This window comes from Lagopus leucura, unplaced genomic scaffold, assembly GCF_019238085.1.
Source record: "Lagopus leucura isolate 7727_CA_CO unplaced genomic scaffold, USGS_WTPT01 Super-Scaffold_760, whole genome shotgun sequence".
NCBI classification, from domain to species: domain Eukaryota; kingdom Metazoa; phylum Chordata; class Aves; order Galliformes; family Phasianidae; genus Lagopus; species Lagopus leucura.
In genome coordinates, this window is record NW_024962257.1 from 11,674,306 (window position 1) to 11,697,836 (window position 23,531).

Genomic DNA, 23,531 nt, shown 5'->3' on the forward strand with positions numbered 1-23,531 from the left:
ACCGGGCTGTCAGCACTATCCCTCGCAGCACACCACCCAGCAGTGCCCTACAGACCCACTTCACTAGGTATTGTGACAGACATCAGTTCCACTTATTACAGACCTTAAAATTTGAATTCCTCTGGGGCTTTGCCGACCTCCAGAGCAAACCCTTGCAGACAGAGAACTACACTGCTGTAGCGATAGCAAAACCAGCCCTTCGGTTTGCTCCTCGTGAGCTTAGAATAGAAAAGCTGAAGCATTATTCCATCCCTCCTTCTCCTGGTCACATCCCTGACCGCTGGTACGAGACCAACGCATTTCGCAGCCACACTGATCCCTTTGGGGAGGAAGGTGTGACTCTGCCCCAGTCCCGCTCAGCCGTCAGCATGATGCAGGCGCCTCCGAGGGCTGCTCAGGAGCGCGGTGGCACAGCAGCTGTCCCCGTCGCCCGGCTCCTGCCGAGCCTCCCCTGTCTCTCCGTGCTGGGAGAGAACAGCGAGTCCTGCAGCCTGCAGGTGTCTCCCAGCAGAGGAAGCTGCAGAGCCCCTGGGGATCATGTGTGGTACCCGAGCAGATGTTGACTTGCTCTTGGTGCTCTTGGTGAGACAGACCCTCTCTGATCCGCTCACCGCCTGCAAGAGGACGGCCGCACTCCCGCGCCTGCAGCTGCTTCTTTAACATACAAAGGCAGGATTTCAAGTGAAGAGAAGAATGGGAGTCTGGCTGCAGCGTTTCCTTCACTGCTACAACAGCAGATTGGAAGAAGCTGAGAGTTTTGGTGCCTGGAAAACTGGATTCTGAATCGTGAGAGGCTTTGAAACACCACCCCCGCCCCCCAAATAAAACAAAAACCTTTGACTTCTTCTCTCAGCAGGAGGGGGAGGGAGGGCGGATTTACCATGAAGACAAATCGAAGATGCAGAGCCCTGCTAGCAGTGAGTCTGAATCTGATGGCTCTCCTCTTCTCTACAACAGCTTTTATCACGACCCACTGGTGTGAGGGCACGCAGAGGGTCCCCAAGCCGAGCTGTGGGAAAGAGAAGAAGACAAACTGCCTCAACTACAGTGGGAATGAGACTGCCAATGAGACAAACCAGAATGTGGTTCATTACAGCTGGGAGACGGGAGATGACCGCTTCCTTTTCAGGTATTTCCACACTGGGATCTGGTACTCCTGTGAGGAAAATATCAATGCTGCTGGTAAGTGTAAAACAACTTCCTTCCAGCTTGTGTTGTTTTGTGTTTGGCTCAGCGTAATGAACACACAGACAGGCTGTTCTGTGCTGTAGCTAACGCGGATTTGCCCTGCAGAGAGAGGCAGAATTTTAACAGTTGTTCGTTGAAACACAACCTGTTCCCAAGGAGAGCAGAAATTTGCTTGTTTACCTGCTGGCTGATGCAGGGTCTGTGCTCTGAAGGCAGCCGAACCCCGGCTAAGCGGTGTGTGCTACCCCTCAGCGGGCACTGCAGCTGGGCACTGCTCGGCGCTTCGCCTCCCAGAGCTGCTCCATGCAGCGCACAAAAGGCACTGGCTGTTAGTTGTTATGGAGATTCTGACATTTACCCTGTCGGATTGCGATTGCCCCCTAAATAACCCAAAGGGCAGTGGTGTGAATGACGGGAAAAGCGCAGCGCTCACGATTTTTATCAGGCTGTAGCCTAGAGTTCCTCTTTTCTAAGTAAATGAGCACTCAAATGCTTTCTGGTGGCCAGATTATACATGGTATATACTGGAGTAGAAAAAAGGTAGTTAAAGGGCAGAACTGAGCACAGGAAAGCTCATTTCTGTTCCCTGCTCAGCCATTTACTTACTGAGGACCACTAGAGAAGACCACTTCAGTTTATCAGTGAATTCATTTCCTTCTGTACCCTGGAATTTACCAACAAATAAAACAACGGAGGATGGATGGAAGGCACTCCTGCTTCCAGAGTTGTCAAACAGAGCTCACATCCCAACTCGGATGTGAAAGAGCTGTCCTGCCATTGCCAACGAGTGAATCAAGGGCTGCTCAGCACTGTGGGCAGAGGAGGACAGCTGATCATCCTATGTGTTGTGTCTCCTAGGACACCACCCCCCTGGTAGGGAGAAGTTCACAGAATTTGTTTAACTACCCTGTGTGCATGTGCTATAAAGTGGGGCAAACTTAGTGAACAGCTCATAGTCCATCCCTAGGTGGGGTGCACACTCACTGGTAATTTGGGGGATGGTGCTTCAAGTTGGTCATTACAACTCAATTTGATGTAAGAAAAGAGAAGCTGATGAACTCTAGCCTTCAGAATGACAACAAGTGGCCCCATGCACCAAAGTAACACTCCTGACATTAGAGGGGGGGGAAGTAGAAAAAGGAATACTTTTCTTATTGATTTGGAAATAAACTCAGGCCACAGCAGCCTAAGTGAGTAGTTTAAGGCCCTCCAACACTATAAGCATCTTATTTGGGATTGGCATAAATGTGCCTGAAGATTCCTTGCAGATATTGCAAGCTTTCCAAGCCAAGCTTTATGTTTAGCATAACTTGTGACTGTGTGGCTGTAATCTGAAACCTGAATTATCAAAGAGAAATATGGTGATCAGTTCTGTGCTGAGTAAACAAAGCCATGCTGTAGTGTTTTCAGGAGGTGGCTGAAAGCCAGCTTTAGAAAGTTGTGGTGAAAGCAGGAGAGAGGGTTGTTACTCCTCTCCAGCATGTCACCATAGCAGCCTCATCATATGTGTTTTATCTTAGAACACTAACTTGGTGAAAAGAACTTTTCAATTAGCAGATAAGGAGCAGCCAACCTTTAGAATCCCACCAGGTATAAGGTTATACTGGCTCAGACAGACAGTTGCTTTGTTTGGGTTTTACAATAAATTTTCTGATAAGGACAGGAATGGTGTAATGAACACAGATCGGAATTTGGCTCATGAGAGTGTCAACACATGAAAGGTCTTCATCCAGACTTAGTGGTTTGTGAGCACATGGTCTTGGCCTGTGGTCATTGCTTATACATGCAGCCCCTCTGCTCAATGCATCTGCAATTCATAGGCTGATTGCACTGCTTACAGTACATTTATTGACCACAATTATCTAAGTATTGCAAGTCATATGGTCACCATGTCATTAATAAACACCCTAGGATGCCAGGAGAATGCCAAGAATATACCACTTAGCATACAGAAAGTAGAGTATTAAATCCATCAAAACCAGTACCTAAAAGGCACCGCATACTTTTCTTAAAGCTCAACAAATACAATACTGAAAATGACCGTATAGGAAATTTATCAGCCCCTAATCATCTTTGAGGTCCTCTGCTGGACTCTCTCTGAAAGATCCCTGACTTTCTTGAACTGAAGAACCTAGGACACAGTGCTCCAATATGGCCTCACCGGGGCAGAGTAGAGGGGGAGGATCACCTCCCTTGATCTGCTGGCCACGCTCTTTTTAACACACCCTAGGATATCATTGGCCTTCTTGGACACAAGAGCACACTGTTGACTCATGGTCAACCTGCTGTCCACCAGTAAACCCAAGTCCTTCTCTGCAGAGCTCCTCTCCAGCAGAACTTTCTCAGCCCCTAACCTATACTAACGCACGAGGTTATTCCTCCCCAGGTGTAGGATTCTGTACTTGCCTGTGTTGAACATCAGAAAGTTCATCTCCACTCAGTTCTCCATCCAATCATGGGTCTTTCTGAATGGCAAGATGTCCAGGATTCTCACACAATCCGCATACTGAATGCACAATTACCAGCATTCAGCCATTTCAGTTAGCCAAAGTGCTGTTCCTAACAGTTCTTGTAAACCTACTGTGCTGCTACCAATGTTATCCAGTGTTTTGGAGACCCCTTGCCCTGGGTCTCAGTACCACATACTCCATACACAAAGCACTGTTCTAAAGAACCCATACAGGACATTCTCATAAACATAGCGTTTGCTTAACAGTCTTCTTTTGGCCCATACCTGATGTCATCAACAGCCATCATCTAGGCAGAGTCCTTTCAGTAACCACTCCATAACTTTACACTAGTCAGCATATAGTACGTATGACCAGTACATATGGCCACAGACAACAGGGAGCCCCATTCCTACAGTTCCTGACCTTTCCCTCAACACTCACTGCAGATGTCTGAACGAATCTCACCGGCAGTGCCAGTAATTGTTAATTGTCTGTGTTGTCGTGATGCTGTCAAAACAAAAATGTTTTGAGTTTCTTTCCACTGCTTATTTGAAACATCTGCTGAAATCTCAGGTGTAGGGGTGCAAAGACACACCATGCACTGTATGGAGACCAGCAAAGTGAGCCCTCCTCTTGTTCCAAGATTTCACTAACATCTCTAACAGATGTTGAATGTCGTGATTATTTCTGAAATATTTGGTGCACCTGAAGTTTATTTTTATCCAGCGTGCCTAGGTCTGCTAAAGAATCTGAAAAATATTTTGCATCTGAGAAATAAAATTTTGAATTCCCTCTGGGAAAAGAGGCACTTGAGCATATACATTCCTTCTGTAGTTGAATCCTGTAACTAGTTAGCACAGCTTCTGACTCAAAGGTACGCTGAATTCCAACCTGCTTGAAAGAGGATGGAGGCTCTCTTTTCCAGAGTAGTTTCAATGCTTTGGATACCAAACAGGTGAAGGTACCAACCATAAGAGCAATACATCTCACTTCCCAGAGAGCATGAATCTAAAGCGTACTTTATGAGCTCTGTAGCTCATGCTGGTCACAAGTCCTGTTCTGCACTTAGGCACAGCACAAAGTGCTTGCTGCCTTGTTCCAGGTTGTGAATTTCTTGGCTATAGCCAGGTGACTCAGAGCAGAGCTGCCTATCATTTTGTCTCTTTTTGAGTATGACCTTGCATGCATATCTTATTTCATACCTGCTAAGTCTGTGTTTGGTCCACTGCTGGATATATCACAAGATACTTAACTAGTGATATGCTAACAGCATCACGGATGGAAAAGATCCAGCAGTAAACTGATCGGTGGATTTTCTGACTCAAGAATATAATATTAAAAAAACAATCAACACATGAAGTAGGTAAGGCAGCCTACCTTGTCTTTTGCAGAACTGGGCAGTGATAAAATCTCAGCCATTTTTGCACATTAAAGCATTTATTTGATTTTAATAGAAACAAACCATAACTCGGGTCTTGTTTAAGTGGCTAATGAGCAGGCAGTATTGGTAATCAGATCTGCATTTCAGAGAGAAAAGCAGCTCTTGTATAGATGCACTTTAAGAGTACTGCCCCTTCCAATAAAAAAAAAAAAAGAGCTTTTTCGTGTTGCTCACCACTGTCCACAAAAGCCAGAGAAATAAGAAAACTGTACATCTAGGCTCGTTTTGCATTATTGGAATTCTATTTTGAAAGCAAGGTATCTCTATATTCTCTGTGCCACCACGTATTCATTAGCACTCTTCAAGGAGTAAATCATTGAATGGCTTGGGATCACCTAATTTTAACCCCACTGCCATGAATAGGGTTGCTTATGTCTATAAGACATGAGATCAGGCTGTCTGGGACCCCATCCATCCTAGCCTTGAACATCTCCAGGGCTGGAGCATGGGAGAGTAGAACTTACCTGATATGCAAAGATGCACCAAAGGACCACAAATATAAGCTCTAAAAGCACATCTGCAGAAGGAGCCAGAGAGCTAGAGAGGTGCATCCTGCAGTATTGAATAAATCTCTAGCATATGAAGACAAAAGGTTCATTATATTACTATACATATATTTTTGCAGTAGGAAGTATAGAAACAGCACTGCTTCACCCTTCTCCCTCCAACAACGTGATAATAAGAACATGTGACTCACCATAGGCAGCTGTCCAGGGAGAGGGACAGGGCAGAAGCACCTGTGGAATAAATAATTAACAAGCAAGAGGAATTGGGAAATCTTATTGCATTATGAAAAATGTAATGTAATTGATGTAACTGAAACCTGGTGGGTTTATTCACAACTGGAACATAAAAAATTGCTAGTTACAAATTGCTTAGCAAGGAAAGAGAGGGTAAAAGAAATTGAGGAGGTTTAGCTTTGTATTAAAGAGATCATTTCCAGCGATAGAGGAACTGAACTCAGGGGGCATAGATAGTTTCCATCCGAGAATGCTGAAATAATTGGCACATGAAAATGCAGTTTTGGTAACAAGAGTCTTTCATGAATCTTCACATTTCTGTATTCAGAGAGGAAGATGGGTAAAAATAATAGAGACCGCTTGACCCAGGAACATTAGGACAGGTTTTAGGGCAACAACTGGATACTATCAAAGGTAGAGCTTTATCAAAGGTAGAACTAGACAAGAGTAATGCATTAGACCAAGTCTCTGTGTATTGTCACAAAGCATCTGATGGAATGTCCCACTGAAAATTCTTCACAGAACTGCAGGCTGCAGAGGGAATGGTAACAGCAGGTTGCTAGGTATCCACATATTTCCACAGTGAGCCAGAGCCTCTTCGAACTGGAAAAAAGGCACAAAGCACAGAGAACTGTGACAATGACATTGATGGGGAATGACAGGGCTCAAACAAAAAATATCGTTGACTTCTTCTACAATTTAAGAACAAGAGGCATAACAGATAAATAGAAATATTTCCTCCTAAAGAGTTCCGTGCCATAGAATGAAGTGAAGGTGAAAACTGAGGACTGCATGTATCCAGGAAGGAAATATCCATCACTGACGCAATGATTTGAGAGCAGCCTCTGACCAGGAAGTCCCCAGACTAATGATGCAGTACTGATATCACAGGAGCAGAATCACTCTACTGCATACACACGTCTTCCCTAAATATCAGTTATTTATGATGATACAAAGATAATGAAGTAGGTAGAAATTTTGCTGGAAACTGGTGCAGATTTTACATTACATTATTTATTATTATTGGGATAAATGGAGAGGCTGCAAGCTGATTAAAGAACAGTCTTACAATGAGACTAAGGCAATTAATATAAAAAGAGTAAAGAACGCAGTGGAGATCAGATATATCCAGCAGTCCTCAGGTTTGGTCTTGGGACTGATTTGATTATAGCTGAGATTAGCAATCTACAAAAAGAGAACCAGAGACACAATTAACATTATCCAGTTTCTTTAAATAAAATTAAAATTAAAAAAAAAGAAATCAAAACCAACGCAAAACCCACAACAAACCAGTGGACATTGAGAAAGCAGATGTATGTGCCTCTACTGATCAACATCATCATTACAGTCAGTAGAGAGTAATGAATACTTTGAGGGGAGGTTACAGTCTTCCTGGAGTGGAATGAACAAAGCCCTGTGACGACCTGTTCCCCTCGTTGGCCAGAAAAGGAATCTGTCCATGGAGTTGGCATTCTAACACGGGAATCTTAATTTGAAGAGAAGAATCTTACTTTGAATGCACTCCTTATGTATGCTGGAAATGGAAATATTGCTGTTACACAGTAAAGATTTATCTCCATAAGTGAAAACGTGAGCTGACATCACAGAGCAGTAAGAATACTACTGAAATAAATAAATTTAAAAGCATAATAATAAAAGCAATTCTGTGAGGTCACAAGTACTCAGTGGTAGGCAAAAGATAAGAAACAAGATGTGGGCCAGCATTTGTGAGGTGACTGCCAGCTGCCAGAGTGCTGCAATAGAAAGGAAAAGTGTTATTCTGTGGATGAATCAGCACCACTGTGCATTTAGTTAGCACCATCATGAATAGATAGGGTAAGAAAAAGGGAGGGCAAAATAGATGCACTGGGATTCCTAAGGTAGTTGAGGAGGAGAGAATTTCCTTCAAGACAAGAAAAGAAAAGAAAAAAGTAGAACAGATCAAACATCAAGAGGGGCTACAATAGTACCATACACACACACACACATACATATATATTCAAATAAAGAACATTATTTAAGTTACTTATCACTGAGAAGGAAAATGAAGACAAAAGGAGGGGTTCTCAGAAAGTGAGTGCCTGGAATTCACCGCCACAGAGGGCAGTGTGAGCAAAGGAAATGACTGAAATACTGATAGTTTCAAATTCGCAGAATGAGCCGCATGACAAAAGAGCAATGTTTCTGGCACGAGGAAGCTTGGACTGAATCCTGCATAACTGATTTGTTGGTATCTTGAGGAGGTCTGAAAGAAGCCATCTTGGTCTGACTGCCTTTTGTCACACCATGTTTATATTGTATTAAATTACATAGAATCCATGCTTCAGGGTTTCCAGTGGTCATTGATAGGAGCCAAGAAAAAATAGCTGCTGGCTTGATGCACGTCGTATTTTCTGAAGGGTTTTATGCCTTCTCTAAAGCATCAGAAATTGGCTACAGATGGAGACTGTGCAAGGGTGCTTTGCTGCTCTCCACATTATTACAGCTTCTCAGAATCTAATTGGTATGTCTGTTCATGCACTGAACATTAAATTGATGATCTAATTTGTGATCAGAAGAGAAACCTCCTCCAGGTTAGATAACAAGGATGGTAATGGATTTTTGCCTTCTTTTAGAACAAGGGGAAAGGTCCATTTCAGGAAAGCAAGTGTGATTCCTCATAACAAATCCTGAGGTTTTGCTTGTAAGATAGGATAGTCCTGGCGATAGGAATTTAACCAGTGTAACAGGAGTCCTCGCAGCAATTCTTGTTCTTCTTCTCCTGTGGTACATGACAGCTGTAATTTCTGTGGTCATTGGTTTATTAAAGACCTTCAGGGCTCTGTAGAGGAATGGGGATGTTTTGTGTCCGTGATGCACTGGGAATTCTGGATTTGAGGTCCTCCTGATCCTGCTAGACACAGGATAGCTGTATGAACATGCATCATAAATTGCGAATATAAAGATGAGACTGGGATGGTGGGACTGAGACTGATAACAGAGCAAAGGGACAAGGCGAGGCATCACTCCTTCCTTGCCAAATTTCTCCATCTCACAAACAAAAACTACAAAACTACACCGCTTTCTCTTTGGATGAGTCCATCCTCAGCCACTTAACCCAGCAGTCTTGAAGAAGCTGTCTAAAGGGCTTTCCTGGTTGCTTGTAGGTGGAAGGAACTTCGAAGAAGTAGAACACATAGGTCCTGTATTGCAAAGGGATGAAATTGATCATCCGATGGATTATTGAGACTGTTACTTCAGCGCCACTTACTGCAAAATATGATCAGATGCAGTCAGGACTACAGATAGGATGGAATATCAATCATCAGACTATCCTCCTGGATTCATATTACACCATACTTATTCCTGATTTTAAGTTTTCCTTTACGTGGAATTAGCAGAGCTAAAATAGATAAAATTAAAAATTGACTTACCTGACAGATCTCAAAATAAGGGATTATCAGGGAGTAGGGTCACTTCTAGCATGATCCTCTGTTAATCATGCTTTTCTGTAATGTTATTCAGTATTCTTGTTGGTAATCTAAATGGTAATATAAATCTTCACTGATCTAACTTGCCAATGACTTTAAGACTACAGATGGTAGTAAATAATGAGAAGCAGATGTTATTACTATGGAATGACAAGGCGTGTATGAACAGTCACAGTCAAACACAAATTTGCTTTATGCTGTTCCACCTTGGACTTGGCTGCCTCATGGGATAGGGGGAGGGAAGGATATGAGCCATGTTCGCTGGGAATCAAGTTCACTCCACAACGTTCAGATTCATGAGATTTCGAGACAAAAACACCATATCATACTGTCATTCAGACTGTATTATCTGACCAGACCAAAGAAAAGTGAGACTTTGTTGCAGAGTTCAATCTTGGGAATAAGGTTCACAAAAATAAATACATTTTTTCCACCTTATTTCAAACACTGGAATTTATTTATTTATTTGCAGTAAGAACAGTTTTACTGTTCTTCTCTTTGTTTAAACATCCATGGCTGGAAGTTTAAGGTTGTCTGTTTCCATGCTCTGAATCAAGTGTGCCTGCTTAGAAACTCAGGATGCCTCAACCCAAAAAACAAGGGTTGGGAAGCTGGGAAAAGTTTCTGGAGTTCGCTTTGAAGCAAGCAGCTTGAATCACACCAGCTAAGCAGATCAGAGCAGAGAGACGGGCAAGCTAGGAAAGAAATACTGTCAGAGTGTTAACTGTAAAGAAGTAGTACAGGTTGATGTAAAATGCAAGGTTCCCACTCCTCCAGCAACCTCTTCACCTACAGGCACTTGCATGTGTTTCAAGCTAAAATTTGAAATGGAAAGTCTTTTGTTATTCTTACTGATTATTCATATATCTCTACAGCTAAGAAGCTAGAGCTTGATTCTTACAGAAAACCATGAGATTGATGTAAGAACCGTTGCTTCTACTTCCTCTTGAGAGACAAAATGCAGAATCAATCTGAGATTTCACCATTAAATAAATGAATGAATGACTAAAAGAGCATGAAAACTGGAAAGGTTTCTTATTCAAACATTTTATTTGCAGAACCATTGAATAGATAAATAAATAAAAAGACCTGAGAACGGAGAAGGCTTATTAGTCAAACATCTTTCAAGAACTATCTATCTATGACCTCTCAACTCAAAAGAAAAAGAGATGGGTTAGTTGCTGTATATTTGAGACTGAAAGACAGTACCATGCTGTAAGACTCTTAATTGATGAAGACAAAAATGTCTATCAGTCAGGTTAACCCTGCAGCGTAGGTTAACTAAAACAAGACAATGTTGCAAATATATTGAAATAAATAGACTCATCATCTCCTGATCTATTTACCTTCCCATTGCATGGGTTCAAACTCAGATATAAACCCAAATTAGCTTGCCTACGTTTCTACTACTCAGTAATGCTGCTTCTAAAATACCTGGAATCAACCAGAAAAAGAAACGAAGATCAGAACATTTACCATCATCCTTATCTCCTCTATTGCCAAGGCTTATCTTACTAGAACCTCCATCTCCCTCACCAGAATTATGAGATCTGGTTTATGTGTGCAGCAATTGATGCACTTTTCTGTGAGCAGCAAATGCTTCTTCCTCTGCTGGAAATTCAGCAACTGAGGAAGATCTTTCAGTGAGCCCAAACGGATTAAGTACCCATGCTAGAGTAGCATCACACGCTGTTTCTGGATCCTGTGTTGGAGGATCAGGAGAAGGAGAGCCTGAGGACTCAACCTGCTTCTCTGGATGAAAAACAGACAAAAAATTAAAATTGAGCCACATGGATCAGAAACATCTTCTCTTTCTGTAGATCCAACTAGAAAAAGACACTAAGTCCATTTTGCTGATGGCGTAAACAGGAGATGTGTAACCCCTCTTTGGTTCCTATGCTTTTAGTAGATATTTCAGAAATTTAGAAAGCAAGTTAACCAAAAGAGTGATGTATTTTAAGCCTTTTAAATCACAACTCTCCCTACAGTATCAAATAATTAATCTGTCAAAGAAAGGCTTGATCTGCAGATGGTGTCTAGATGCAGGACTCAAGCATATGCCAAGTTCAAGAAGGAGAACATGACTCCCTCAAGGATAGAGAGGCCTTGTAGAGAGATCTTGACAAAAGTGAGGGCTGGGCAATCACCAAGCATGGGTCCCTTCCAAATTAGGATCTTCTTTGGTTCTTTTCAGTGACTCACGTTCACAGGAACATGCCATGCCATTGTAGTAATGCTCTGCTCTGAATTTGTCCTTTCCTCCATTTTTAGCGCACATTAGCTTTTGATGTTTTCATTTTCTGGAGTAATCCGAACCGTGAAAAAGAGTTTCTTTCTTTGCTCTCAGAGACTTTCATCTCTGCTTGCTATGCTTATGTATTTCTGCAGCTAGGGCACAGATCCAATACGAATACTCTGGTTGGGCGCTATCTGGAGAGAAGTGCTGGCATGGTTAAAAGAGGATCCATGCTGACCCACAGCTACTAATTAGAAAGAGTGGAAGATACTCCTTTGATCTTTGCTAATCACCAGCCTGAAGGGAACTGCTAATGCAGTCACATGAGAAACTGTAGAAGACATCATGCATATATATACAGCGAGGTATATATCAACTACATACTCTGTCAGAAGCATTATTTCTGGTCTTTCATGGTTTCTTGGAAACCTGATAGTCCCACAAATAATGGACCCCGTGATAACTAGCATGTTTGGCATATTTACATTAGCAAGATGACTCTTCTTTTTACAGCACTTAGTCACAAATGACAGCAAATGGGAATGGACAAAGTGGCAGAAACAACTCTGCCTTCCCATCAGCTGTCTGGAATGGCACCTTGGCATCTGGAAAGAGATGAGTTTTGTAGAGCCGGTAAGGCTTCAAGCAAAGAGCAGTGTTTCTGACTACAAAGCTGACCACAAAGTAAGCACAGTGGGTCAAAGCTGTCACCTCTGCAATGGACAGGTACAAATTCTCATCTTTCCATTCCATTATTTGAAGTGCTTAATCAAAACTGTGCCCGATTTCACATTTTCCATCTGATCTAATTTGACATCGGAGTCACTGAAAGCCTCTCTCAGCACCATTGTTCTCTCAATTCTGTTCTCCATCTCCTCAAATGTATGCCCATCTACATGTGCGTACTCAAAGGGCCTGTCAACCCATTGGGCCTTACAAAGATAGTCAGATGAGTCTTGTGTCTTTGTGTGTTTCAATTAGACAATTAGTGAGTGTGAAGAAGTTTGCTTCCAGTGACTGCGAAGGATTTTCTCACCAGTCAGAGTTTTGGTGCAGAGAACACAGTTGCCATGGCACACAGTCTGACTTAGCACAGCACGCTGCACGTTCCCCTCTCTGCCTGCACCCAGTGCCCCTCCACAGCTATCTGCTGCTCCGAGGAAGCAAAAGGGAAACTTTGCAGTGTGCACATCCCCTCTCCGATAAGACTATTAGCATTTCATTTTAAGTATGTGAATTGAGGAAAAAATGCATGACTGAAATGAAAAAAAGCAGAAAGCTTAAAGAAGTGGCCTTCTGCTTTAAAATGTAGAGAGGTTTAAGAGTTTGAGTCCACTGAAAGAAACAGAGAGAAATGAGAATTGGAGCAAACTCTTACTTTACTTGGAAGCAAGAGAAATGTTGATGGGCAGCAGCTATAAATGAAAGCTGTTGGAGTGATAGAAAACAGTTATTTGCATAGCATACATATTTGAGTGCAACTCTGTAAAAACTGGTTTGTTTTCCAGCAGAAAATATTGTTCCAGCGAAATCAACACTTTCAACAGTTGGTTTTGTTTGGAGATTAAGGTTTTATTTTCATTAGGGGAAAAAAATCAGTGAAGTGCCTTGTCTGGGATAAGTTTAATCAAAAGTGGAATGTTTCACTTGTTAATTAACCTGATAAACTCAGTTTGCACGAGCTCATTAACCTATATTTTTCCTCATGTAGTATTTTAATTCATGGAAGTGGTGATTCCATCCTCATCCACTCCTTCAGACCCCTGGAGGGTTATATAATTTTTTCAGATACACACAATGATTTTACTTTCTGTAGATGACATGGAATCTCATTAGAATCACATGGCTCCAGACATAGTTGGAGAGACAAAGACCTGCTAGGGTGCATTGGGGAAAAAAGGGACCATGTCTTTCATAGGCTGGGAGACAGTGTGTTTCTGAAAGGGAATGCTGTTTAAATGAAATTTAATCATATAACAGAACTGTCCTTCTGAATTCATGAAATTTTATGCAGGGTAAGTGAACACTGATAGCTTTTTCTTTCTTCTTTTTCCCCCCCAAGATGAAAAACAGAGTTACAATGGAGCTCCTCCTTTCACTCAGAACTACTACATTTTTCTTAAAGTTACCTCTTATTTTCTTGCCTTAATTGTTAATGAGACATTTAGCACTAGCCTCTAAAGAAGGAACACAGGACCAATAAACATGACAGCAGCTCCTGGTCCTTGCTATTGCAGCAGGTGTGTTATTCCCATTAGCATGTTGTCTTAAAGCCTTTGCATTTTTTGTGCGTTTTCTGCCCTCTTCCTGATTTCTAGCCCAAACCAGTTTATATTCTGAGGTGTATTCTGGACCAGCTCAGCCACTGTTGTGTTGTCCTGAAGACAGCGATTGAAAATGTTCCAGGGGGAGGGGAGAAATCTGAATTCTCCATCTGTGGACTGGGAAAGGAATGAACAAACCATACATTTTAGAGAACTCACAGAAGAAAAAGTACATCTGTATGCTATAGTTTAGATGCAATCTATGTGCACAGCTGCATCTCCAGCTGTTTTATGTAGCTGTGCACTCGCTTTCTAGTGTCTACAACTTCCCCACAAAAGGATCTCAACCTGAGCTGTTGCACTATGCCAGTAACAAGATGTGCACAGCACTAAGGGAAAAGCAGCTCACTGCCATGAAGCTGATATATGATGCATTCCTGATAGCTCTGTAGGGCCTTGTTTTTCTGAATTCTCTGTCAGGGTTGAATTTTTTGGATTTGGAATGGCCACTTTCCCTTTTTTCTGAAGTGATTTGATTTCTCAGACAGGAGAAAATCTTGATGACAATTATTTGCTGGAAACTCAGGAATTCTGACTGCATTAGGAGCAGGAGAAGGCAAAGAACAGTGGAAAGATCATGGCCCTCACCCTGCAAGTTAGACAGAGATCATAGAATGCTGCCACAACTCTCCCTCATTCCCTGAGTCCAGCACTTCTTACCATACACCGTTTCCTCAGAACAGGAGCCCAAAGCCAAGCTTTCCACAGTAGAAACCACTGAGGAGCTGGCAGTCATTTGACTTCTGTGCTACGGGTGCTTGCACAGCTATAGAGCCGTGAAATGGGAAAAGTTCCGATGAGCCTGTGTGAGAAAATGCTGTGTGTGCTCTTGGGAACAGAAGCTGAGCCCAAGGGACTTTAAGACCCAGGGGATTTCTCCTCTCTTGCCTGTGTGCTGCTTCCCAGTTCAGCCTGAGCACGTACTCAAGATGCAGGCGCACACAGTCGTGTACATGCACACAGATGCCTCTGTTAAACTTACCTGTTGGCCACACGGATCAATGTAGGGAGCTGTGCCTGTAGCAGCACCCAAAGAGACACCAGCAGCACCCCACCAGCTCCTCTTCCTCTCCATCTGAGTAAGTGTCAAGGTCACTAGTGATAAACTGCCCACTTCTTCTCTCTGTAGATGCACAATATCACACCATTGGTCTCAGATACTATCATGGGCTCTAGGTCTGCTGTCCATACCAAGACCCAGGCAATAGCTCAGACCATGAGTATTTCCAGATATGCCTTCTAGTCTCTGGCTGGTTCAGTCTGAAGATCCATACTAAATTACAAATACATGCAGATCTGCACAATTAAGTAATATTAACTGGAGAAAAAAACACAAATTTCAGTGTTTTCAGTCGCTGGTACCTAGACCTGTAGGTCACTATGACCTTCTAAGGAAGTCCAGTGAGACACAAGTGAGCCTGTGCACAGCCAACATGCTTAGGATGGAATGCATTTGCCACGGTTTGCACAGATGGTGTCACAGATTTCTGCCTCATCCTTGGGAAGCCCTAGAAGGAGTTGGCACCATGTAGTTTCCTCCTGTTGATGTTTGGGTAGTCAGTCCTTTCTCCTCAACCTGCAGCAACTCCCTGATGCTGCTGAGCTCCAGAGAGCTCTGCACACCGTGCAGCAGTGTTGAAGCCAGGTTGTACCTCCTCTGTCTATGCAAGAGAGTTATGTACAGGAGAGACCACTCCTTGGCTTTCTCCTCTGTTAGAATCAGTGAGACAAGTGGGTGAGGACTATCAAGGGAAGGAACCTTAGACACTGTTCTTGTTGCAGCACGAAATGACAGCCTTTTCTGTATTCTCCAAAGACTCTGCAGGACCTAGTTATTAGGTGACGATGCATCTGGAAAAGGGCGGCACAGCAGGATAAACTCTGCAAAGTCTAAAATTAAACTTAAGAGGGCTTAAGAGATCGGTTATACAAGATATCCAAAAATAACTTAGAATAAATCCTAAGAGGAGCAGCAAAAACACTGCTGACATCTTCAGTTCTCAGAGAGATGCATGTCTGCATGTCCAAATACAAACACGGTCTATAAATGTCAACATTGGTTACCTCTGAAAACTGAGGAAGAAACTGCAATGTCCAGGGGCAGAAACAACAGAGGGAAGAGTCCTTCATCAAGAACTTTTTACGTAGTTCTGAGCAGAACCTTTAGCACTAAGGCCATCACAATCTGGAAATCAGCAGTTGAAGGTGATCTCACCCTCCATGCTTTTCTTTTCCTCGGTCCCCAGTCTGCAACCAGTCTTTGCATCATGGCCCCAAAAGGCCTTTTTCTGGTCACTCCAGCATTTTCTGTCCTTGTTATTTAAGCTGGAGGCCTTGTCACAGAGAGCTTTCCTGGGAGAGACAACACTGGGCAAGCTGATTAAAGGGAAGGTATGGGGATGCACATTCTTCTAAGCAGCATGTGATCACCCTCTCTACATTTGTCCTCTGGACAAAGCATCTAGAGCCAAACACGATGAAACCACTAGCTTCATCAGGACCCAGATGAACTGGAATGGCTTTGTCAGTACTTTACCATGTATCCGAGAGGCACTGTGCATCTCCAGCTCTCAGAATGACAGATGTCATTTCTCTAATAGCAAATGCCATTCATTGTTAGCTTTCTTGGGATAACATGGGGAAGAATTAGGCAATTTTTAAAGGTTTCCAGTAATATGACTTCAGGTTCACTGCAGCCATGGGGGAGACATGACTCTGAGAAGTGAGGTTAAGATAAGTGAGATAAAATTAATAGATTATGTCTGAAAACAAACAAAAAATGCAGATCCATATGGCTAAAATGAAAAATCCAGCTTAATCTGCTTATATCAAATTCAAATCTAAAGGTCACTCTCCTTATATTAACTTGATATCAGTGCATTCCTGACAGACGTCATGCCTTATAATGCAATCTGGCTGAGAATGATTCCTACTTACAGCACAGTATCTTTTATAGCCCACCTGCTCGCCTGAATTTCTTGATCAGGTCCCTAAGAAAACCGCATGTGAAAAAAAGGTGGCTGGCCTTGCTCATGTCCCTACAAATATAGGAAGAATGGCTACAAAGAGCAGCTACAGAATTTCTAGTCAGAAGCACTTCTCCAGAAGCAGGTGCAGCCTTGGGAGGCACTACAGAAAGGGCATCACCATCCATCAGGTATCACAAGACTTGGTAAAGTCACAGGTGACCTGATCAGGCCCCAGCAATAGCCCTACTCTGAGCACAAGGCCGAAAAGAGACCAGCAAGGTCCTGTCAACACAGAGCTTCTGAGATGCCGTTGTTTCTGCATACACCACCAAGTATCTTTCAGTCTGTCTCACAGCAACATTTGTTCACCTGACATTCCCTCTGCTCAGATAGGGACCTCTTTTGGAAATAGAGATGATGCTTTGATAACTTGTTTTCTTTTCTAAAATGTCCTCGTAATGCCTGAATTCACAGAGGACAAGTCCTTTGCTCAGACATGGGGTTACAGAAACGTTCGTTTCAATACCAAGTGCAACTTTTATAGCAACTTATACATAGATTACATACACAGCACTTTGTAGCATATGTAGCAAATAAAAAGTAATATTAGCAATCTGTTATGAATGTTTTCTTTTATCTCAATCCTACCAAAGACATCAAAAGGATTAACATTATATAGTGATCATGGAATCATGGAATCCTTAGAGTTGGAAGCGACCTCTGATGGCCATCTTAGTCTGACTCCCCTGTGGTGAACAAGGATTCGTACAGATAATTAATTGCTTTTAAGAACAAAAAAAATGCAGACTTCAACATCTCTTCTGTATTTCACCATGTATTCTTTTTCAATGGCTTATTTTCTAAATAAGTCTTTTGACTGTGCAAAGATAATTAAAGAAAACTAATAAAAACTTCAGCTGCTCTTCCACAAATTCAAGTCTTAATGGGCAAAATGGATTCTCCACCATTACCTGTGGAAGGTATGCCATGCTCTGATTACTCAGGGCAGAGCAGAGAAGCTATTGGCCACTTCGTACTGTAACTTATTGTAAAAACCACATGTATTCATTGGACAGATGCACCTAAACACAGGAATTATTTTATAGTTTCTTCAATTGCCTGAAGAAGTACAAAAGTCAAAGCATCCATCTTTAAGATACATTTGCTGCTTTGGTTACATTTGCTGAGGCAGAGTCCTAAAAGAGAAAAGCTTTAATTTACAGTGATAAAAGGATGAAGCAGCCACAAGGCAGAGGGAGTGACACAGGGCTGTGCGACTGTCACGGCAGCACATTAGCCTGCTTTGTAACAGTGGGCTTTAAAAGACTTGAAAATGCTATGCAATTTTTTTAGCTTGCTTTGTGCTTCAGCTTTTGTCTTTCATAGCCACATTTCATACCTAAATCGGGGCCTGATAAATCCCATTTGGAAAACTGGGGTGAGTGAAGCTTTGACATCTGCACCCAGGTAGCCAGAGCTGGACAAATCCCTTTGTTCAGCCCTTCTGGAAAGATGAAGTTCTCCATCTCTCCAGTGAGCAGTACTAAATGTCAGATTCTTGTAGAAAATGACTGCTTCTTTGCTTTCTGCTGTAGTATCAAGTGCCCAACTGGAATTCCACATTGATTCTCAGAGTTTTTAATGACAGTCTGCTGACAACGTGAGTCTAGTAATGTCTACAAGTAGGATCAGCATGATGTTTATTCTGCTTAGTCTGTTCACTGAGAATATGCTTTCATGCTATGCCCTATAAAATGAAGTCAACCATTCCCTGGCTCACTCACATTCTCCCTTCAGAGAAGAATATGTTGCTTGGGGCACTGAGAAAGTGCAGCTGCAGCTAGAATATTGGACCCATTCAAGTGAGCCAAGCGAGCGCCCCCTCAAGGGCCCTCAAGTTGGTCAGAATCAAATCTATCAAAACTCTTCAAAATGTAGCACAGAAAAGTTGTTCAAATGAATTCGAATTTTGAATAACTTTCTTTATCCTTGAGTAATTATATGGGATTCTGGCTGTTTGGCTGCAGTCTTAGCTAAAAATACTATGACTGGGACTCAAAACTTGCTGTTACTGTTTTGGTTTTTTTTTTTTTTTAATAGACAGCTTTAGATAAGCATTATAAAATTAATTATTTTTACATAACAGATACCTATCATATGCAGAATCTGTGGAGTCCTCCTCATCCATGCTTGTAAATGACAGTCCAGTGTTGGTGAGCTGTGCATTATGTGGCTCCTTCTCTGCTATCAAGTTGTTTTCTCCTGATAAGAGGCACAGGAACCAGAACCTAGATGGGCTTTATCATACCCTTGGTTGAAGGTGACTCTTGCCTTGTGAGGATCATTTGTCTAGGAAGGAGGCCCAGTAAACATCTGCTCTGTGGCTGAGAACATGAGGTGGTCCCATAGAGTCTCAGGTGGGAGTGAGGGCAGGAGCACCAGCAGAAGGAGGAGGCAGAGCAAACCAAACACCTTCTGTCTCCTAAAATAATCCTTTTCTTTTAAAGGTGAGAAATGTCGAAGTTTTATTGACCTTGCTCCGGCTTCTGAAAAAGGTAAGACAATACATTTAAGGCTTCTTCCCTTTTTACAAATTGCACCAGTACTGTTTCTTGTCATACTTCAGTGCCAGGGGAAACATTACTTCCTAAGCATACAAGAACTTAAGTGCCATCCAGATTACTTTTAGCTGAAGGGTTAAGACAGCTGTTTACTCAGATCCTGCAGACCTGTCATTTCTCTGATGCGTTCCTTTTTCATTCAGCTGTTTGGTGGGCTTTTTTTCCAAGTAAATTAAGATTTATTTTGTAATACAGACATTTCCCTGCCTCCTTTAGTAAGGAAGGACACTGCACAGTTTCCTCAGGCCATGGAGCCATTTATACTCAGAAAATTGCAGTGACACTTACTTTCAGGTCCCAAATGTCTCTTTGTGAGGGGAAATCATGTAACTGCTTGTGTGACCTAACATCAAGGAAAGAAGAGAGGGAAAATAATCAGGTGCAAAGAAACGGCAGGCTGCAAAGCTTTCCTTTACCCCTGTACTAGAGGTGCACATCCCCCATAGCAATTTAGTCCATATTTCCCAATAGTATTCACCATCAGAAATATAAAATAAAAGGTAGAATTCAATTAACTATCACGTTGGGCAGCTGAGCACATCCTGCTTCCAGCTGAAGACCGAGCACTCTGCCCACAATCACAGTGGCACACGATCCTTGTGCTGCCCTCCATGCTCATAATGAACTTCTGGAGAATCCAAAGGATGTGAAAACTCACTTTTGTACAGAGACACCATTTTTTAGATCACGTAAGACAGTCCCAAAGCCTTTTGAGCAAATGGTACCTCCATGAAGTCTGACACAGGCAGTGAGTGGTGTAAGGAACAATTGTTCTCAGTTTGAATTGCTGATCAGCTGGGCAGCTTGAAAGAGAAAGATGATTACTGTTAATAAACTAGTGGGGTATTCAGTGGGAGAAATACTAGCAGTCTCTGTGAAGGTCATTGTAAGCAAACTTGAAGATATTATGCACATAAGGGAAAAACAATCCTGGGATTACTAACACTGATGAGCTGTGAGCTAAACCTTACGTACAGAAATCTGACCTTGGGACTGAACAGATTTGAAACCACCAGCTCCTCATTCAGAGGGCAAAAAGCAAACTGGATTTTAGGAATCCCAAGGAAAGGGCCTGAGAACAGAGCAGAGAGCGTCCTGTTGCAGAATGACTGTAAAGACCAAGAGCCTCTCCTGTATACAGAATACACAGTGGTATTTTTTTTCCCTTCTAGTCTGGTTCACAGAAAGGCAGCAAGGGTATTCAGAGTTCTAGAAGGTTCTGTACAAGAAAGACTAAGATTCTTTAGCCTGAAGGAGAGAAATGTGAAAGGAGATATAAAGGACATTGATAAAGACGTAAAAGGAGCAAAAAAGGCAACACAAGGCCAAGCAGACATTGCATGATTTGAGAAGGACTCAAGACAAGCACAGCGTGTCTGTTAGAAAGGCACGGGGATGGTTTTGTTCATCCATTTTCTGTGCAAGTTCATTAGGGTTCATAATGCATCACCCACGCTCATTCCAAAACAGCACTTAGTACTTTCAGTATTTGTTTTTTTGGTGGTGCTAAACGCTGTCAGCATTTTTTTTCCATAGCACTTTTAGAGTTGCTGCATGGTATCAGTGTATATTTCTAGGCTATTTTATTTTTTCTTTTCCAAGAAGTCAAGCTCTTCTGTTTTAGTGAACAAAATTATTTCTATTTCTGAAGCTTTTCCGTGCAGTTGTATGACATGATCACAGAAAGTGAGGGGAATGCTGAAGATAGAAAATACCAACTACCGGACTTACAAAGAGAAACAGAAAAGATTCTGCAATTGCATATCAACTGAAACATGGCCAACCTGATTTCTTCACCATCAGCCTTCTACCATCCTGAGATGCTTCCATTACATGTGAAAAGAAAGCTGTCAATGATGCCCAGCTTTCTTTCACTGCAAATTATTTAACTTGTAGACCTATTCTGTTCTTTTGTAAATAGAAAGAACTTCCAACTTCTTTAATTTCTTCATTCTGTCACTCAGCATTGACTTTACAAGTATCCCTTGTGCTGTAGTAATATTCCTAAAGAAATCAGAGAAATCAGCATTTTAACATGTATTTCTCAAGCACAGCAATGAAGGTATTCAGAGCAGATGACTGCAGAGGGTCATCCAAATTCCAAAGTGAAAACCTATTTAGGAAAGGTATGTAGCTGGATAACTGTGCTCAGCTGCTGGCAAGGGGCAGGAGACAGATTTCCTCACTTCTGAAGCCCTGAGAAACCTGCGTCCACCTCCAGATTCCTGTGGCGTTGGCTGGGCATGCACACTGGGCAGAAGCTTGCAGCTATTCAGTAGCACCTGGTGCTGGGCCAGATACTTGATTCCTCTTCCAAGTAAATGAGATAGGATAAAAATGCAGCAAATACATAAAAACCGAGGGCCTTTTTCTGAGCTCAGTTGTACTACCATGCTTTGGTTTTCACAGAACATTGTGTAACTGGGAACACAACTTGTCTTTACAATGAGACTTCTGCTCACTCATTTTCTATACACATTCTTAGCATGAATTACCACTAAAAAGTGGTTGTTCAAGGTTTTTTTTAATACCCAAAATGCCTCTAGGTATGCATGCTCAATTATTGCAGCTGGGGACTCGGCTTTCCAGAGTTTTCTTTCAAGTTGGCTTTCTCTGCTCCAAATCAGACCTGTGTCTCACCAACTCCTCAGCTAAGGACAGGTTGTTGGAGACTGTCAAAATACTTCCAAGCACATCATCTCTCACTTTGAAGGCATGCTAGAAGGAAGCCTAAGCACAGACAGTCTCATTGTGTAACAAGTTCTTCTACAGTCCATCACCAATCAGCAACAAATCAGAGTAAAACCCCATCAGAATATTTAAAAACTTTTTTTAATAGAGAAAAGTTGATCACAAACATTTACAGGAAAATCTTAAAAATACATGGTGAGGCCTAGGTGCATCCTTACCTTCATAAATGAAAACCTGCTTCATATTTTCACTGTTAAAGCATAGGGATCTATGATTTTGAGCTCCCTATCTTTAGTCCACTTATGCTGATCTGGATATTGTATTTTTGTTCAGCTATTACAGCTTTTGTATACATTGCACCAATGCCACCTACTAAAAGGAGGCAGATCTGAGCAGCAGGATTTGGGGCAAACAGACCCACAGTGTGGTATAAATAAACACTTCCAACCTACACTTGGAGAGCCCTTCCCTGCTCTTAAGACAGCTGCCAACAATCTGTCAGAAGCCTGTAAGCCTAACATTGAATTTATTAGCTATTGCTGGTTGTTAGTGCTAAATCTGCTTAGCAAAATCAGCTTTGTGATGGTAGATACAATGAGAAAAAAATACGTCCCGTGTCCACATTTATTATGATATTATTCATTCACTAATGGTGAAGGAAGGTAGGATAATAGGCTACTAACAAGGTTACTTTGGCCAAGACTTTTAGAGGGCTCTCAAGGAGCAGTTGGTTTTGGGTCCCGTGAAGCCTTCTATTTTCTAATTCTCATTACAGAAATGAGTAATAAGATAGCAAGTATTTCCAAAAGGAGCTGGAAGAAAGCTGCCACCTGATCTTCAAGTTGTGAGTCGTCCCTGGGATTTTCTCAACAAAGCAAATTAAAATTTCATTCTTGCTGATTATTTTGACATCAGAAAAGGGTAGCTGGTTTAGTAAGGGGCGCCGATCTGAAAAGCACATCCAGTTTTTAACTACTTGGTACATCTTTTAATGCATCTTCCTCTGCCTATGGGCTGCTCAAGACCTCGCTTGTTCAACGCAGCTTTCTTTCCATCAGGCGCTTGCCGCAGTGCCCACCCAGCACACTGGGCTGCAACATGCTCCATAATCCTCCCTCTGTCACCAGCCCTTCTGGGCTCACCCATCCCTGCAGATTTGTGCCCAAGAGGACATCCACAGGGCCAAGGAGGATGCATTCACGTGGAAGAAACCGAGGCTGAATATTATGTCTGGAAACTGTGGCACCACGGTGTAAAACAAAAGGTGGCAATAAGTCCCAAAAAGTGACCTGATGAATGACAATTATACACAAATACAGGCCTGTACAGAACAGCGTGGAAGTTTGAACTTCCCCATCCTTCTCTAAATGACATAAATGTCAGCTGTTAACCACAACAACA

At 42.2% G+C, this 23,531-nt stretch overlaps 1 protein-coding gene across 3 annotated transcripts in view; it reads left to right on the forward strand.

Annotated features, from left to right (window-relative positions):
* The first annotated feature begins 770 nt into the window (after positions 1–770).
* GSG1L (GSG1 like) overlaps positions 771–23,531 on the forward strand; it is a 57,456-nt gene continuing 34,695 nt past the window's right edge. For 2 of the 3 annotated variants that reach the window (XM_042864489.1, XM_042864491.1), the window contains exons 1-2: positions 882–1,182; positions 19,326–19,373. In XM_042864489.1, coding sequence (XP_042720423.1) covers positions 882–1,182; positions 19,326–19,373 — 349 coding nt within the window. Of the gene's footprint in view, positions 787–881; positions 1,183–19,325; positions 19,374–23,531 lie in introns of those variants that run through there. The other variant, XM_042864490.1, reaches the window with a different exon arrangement.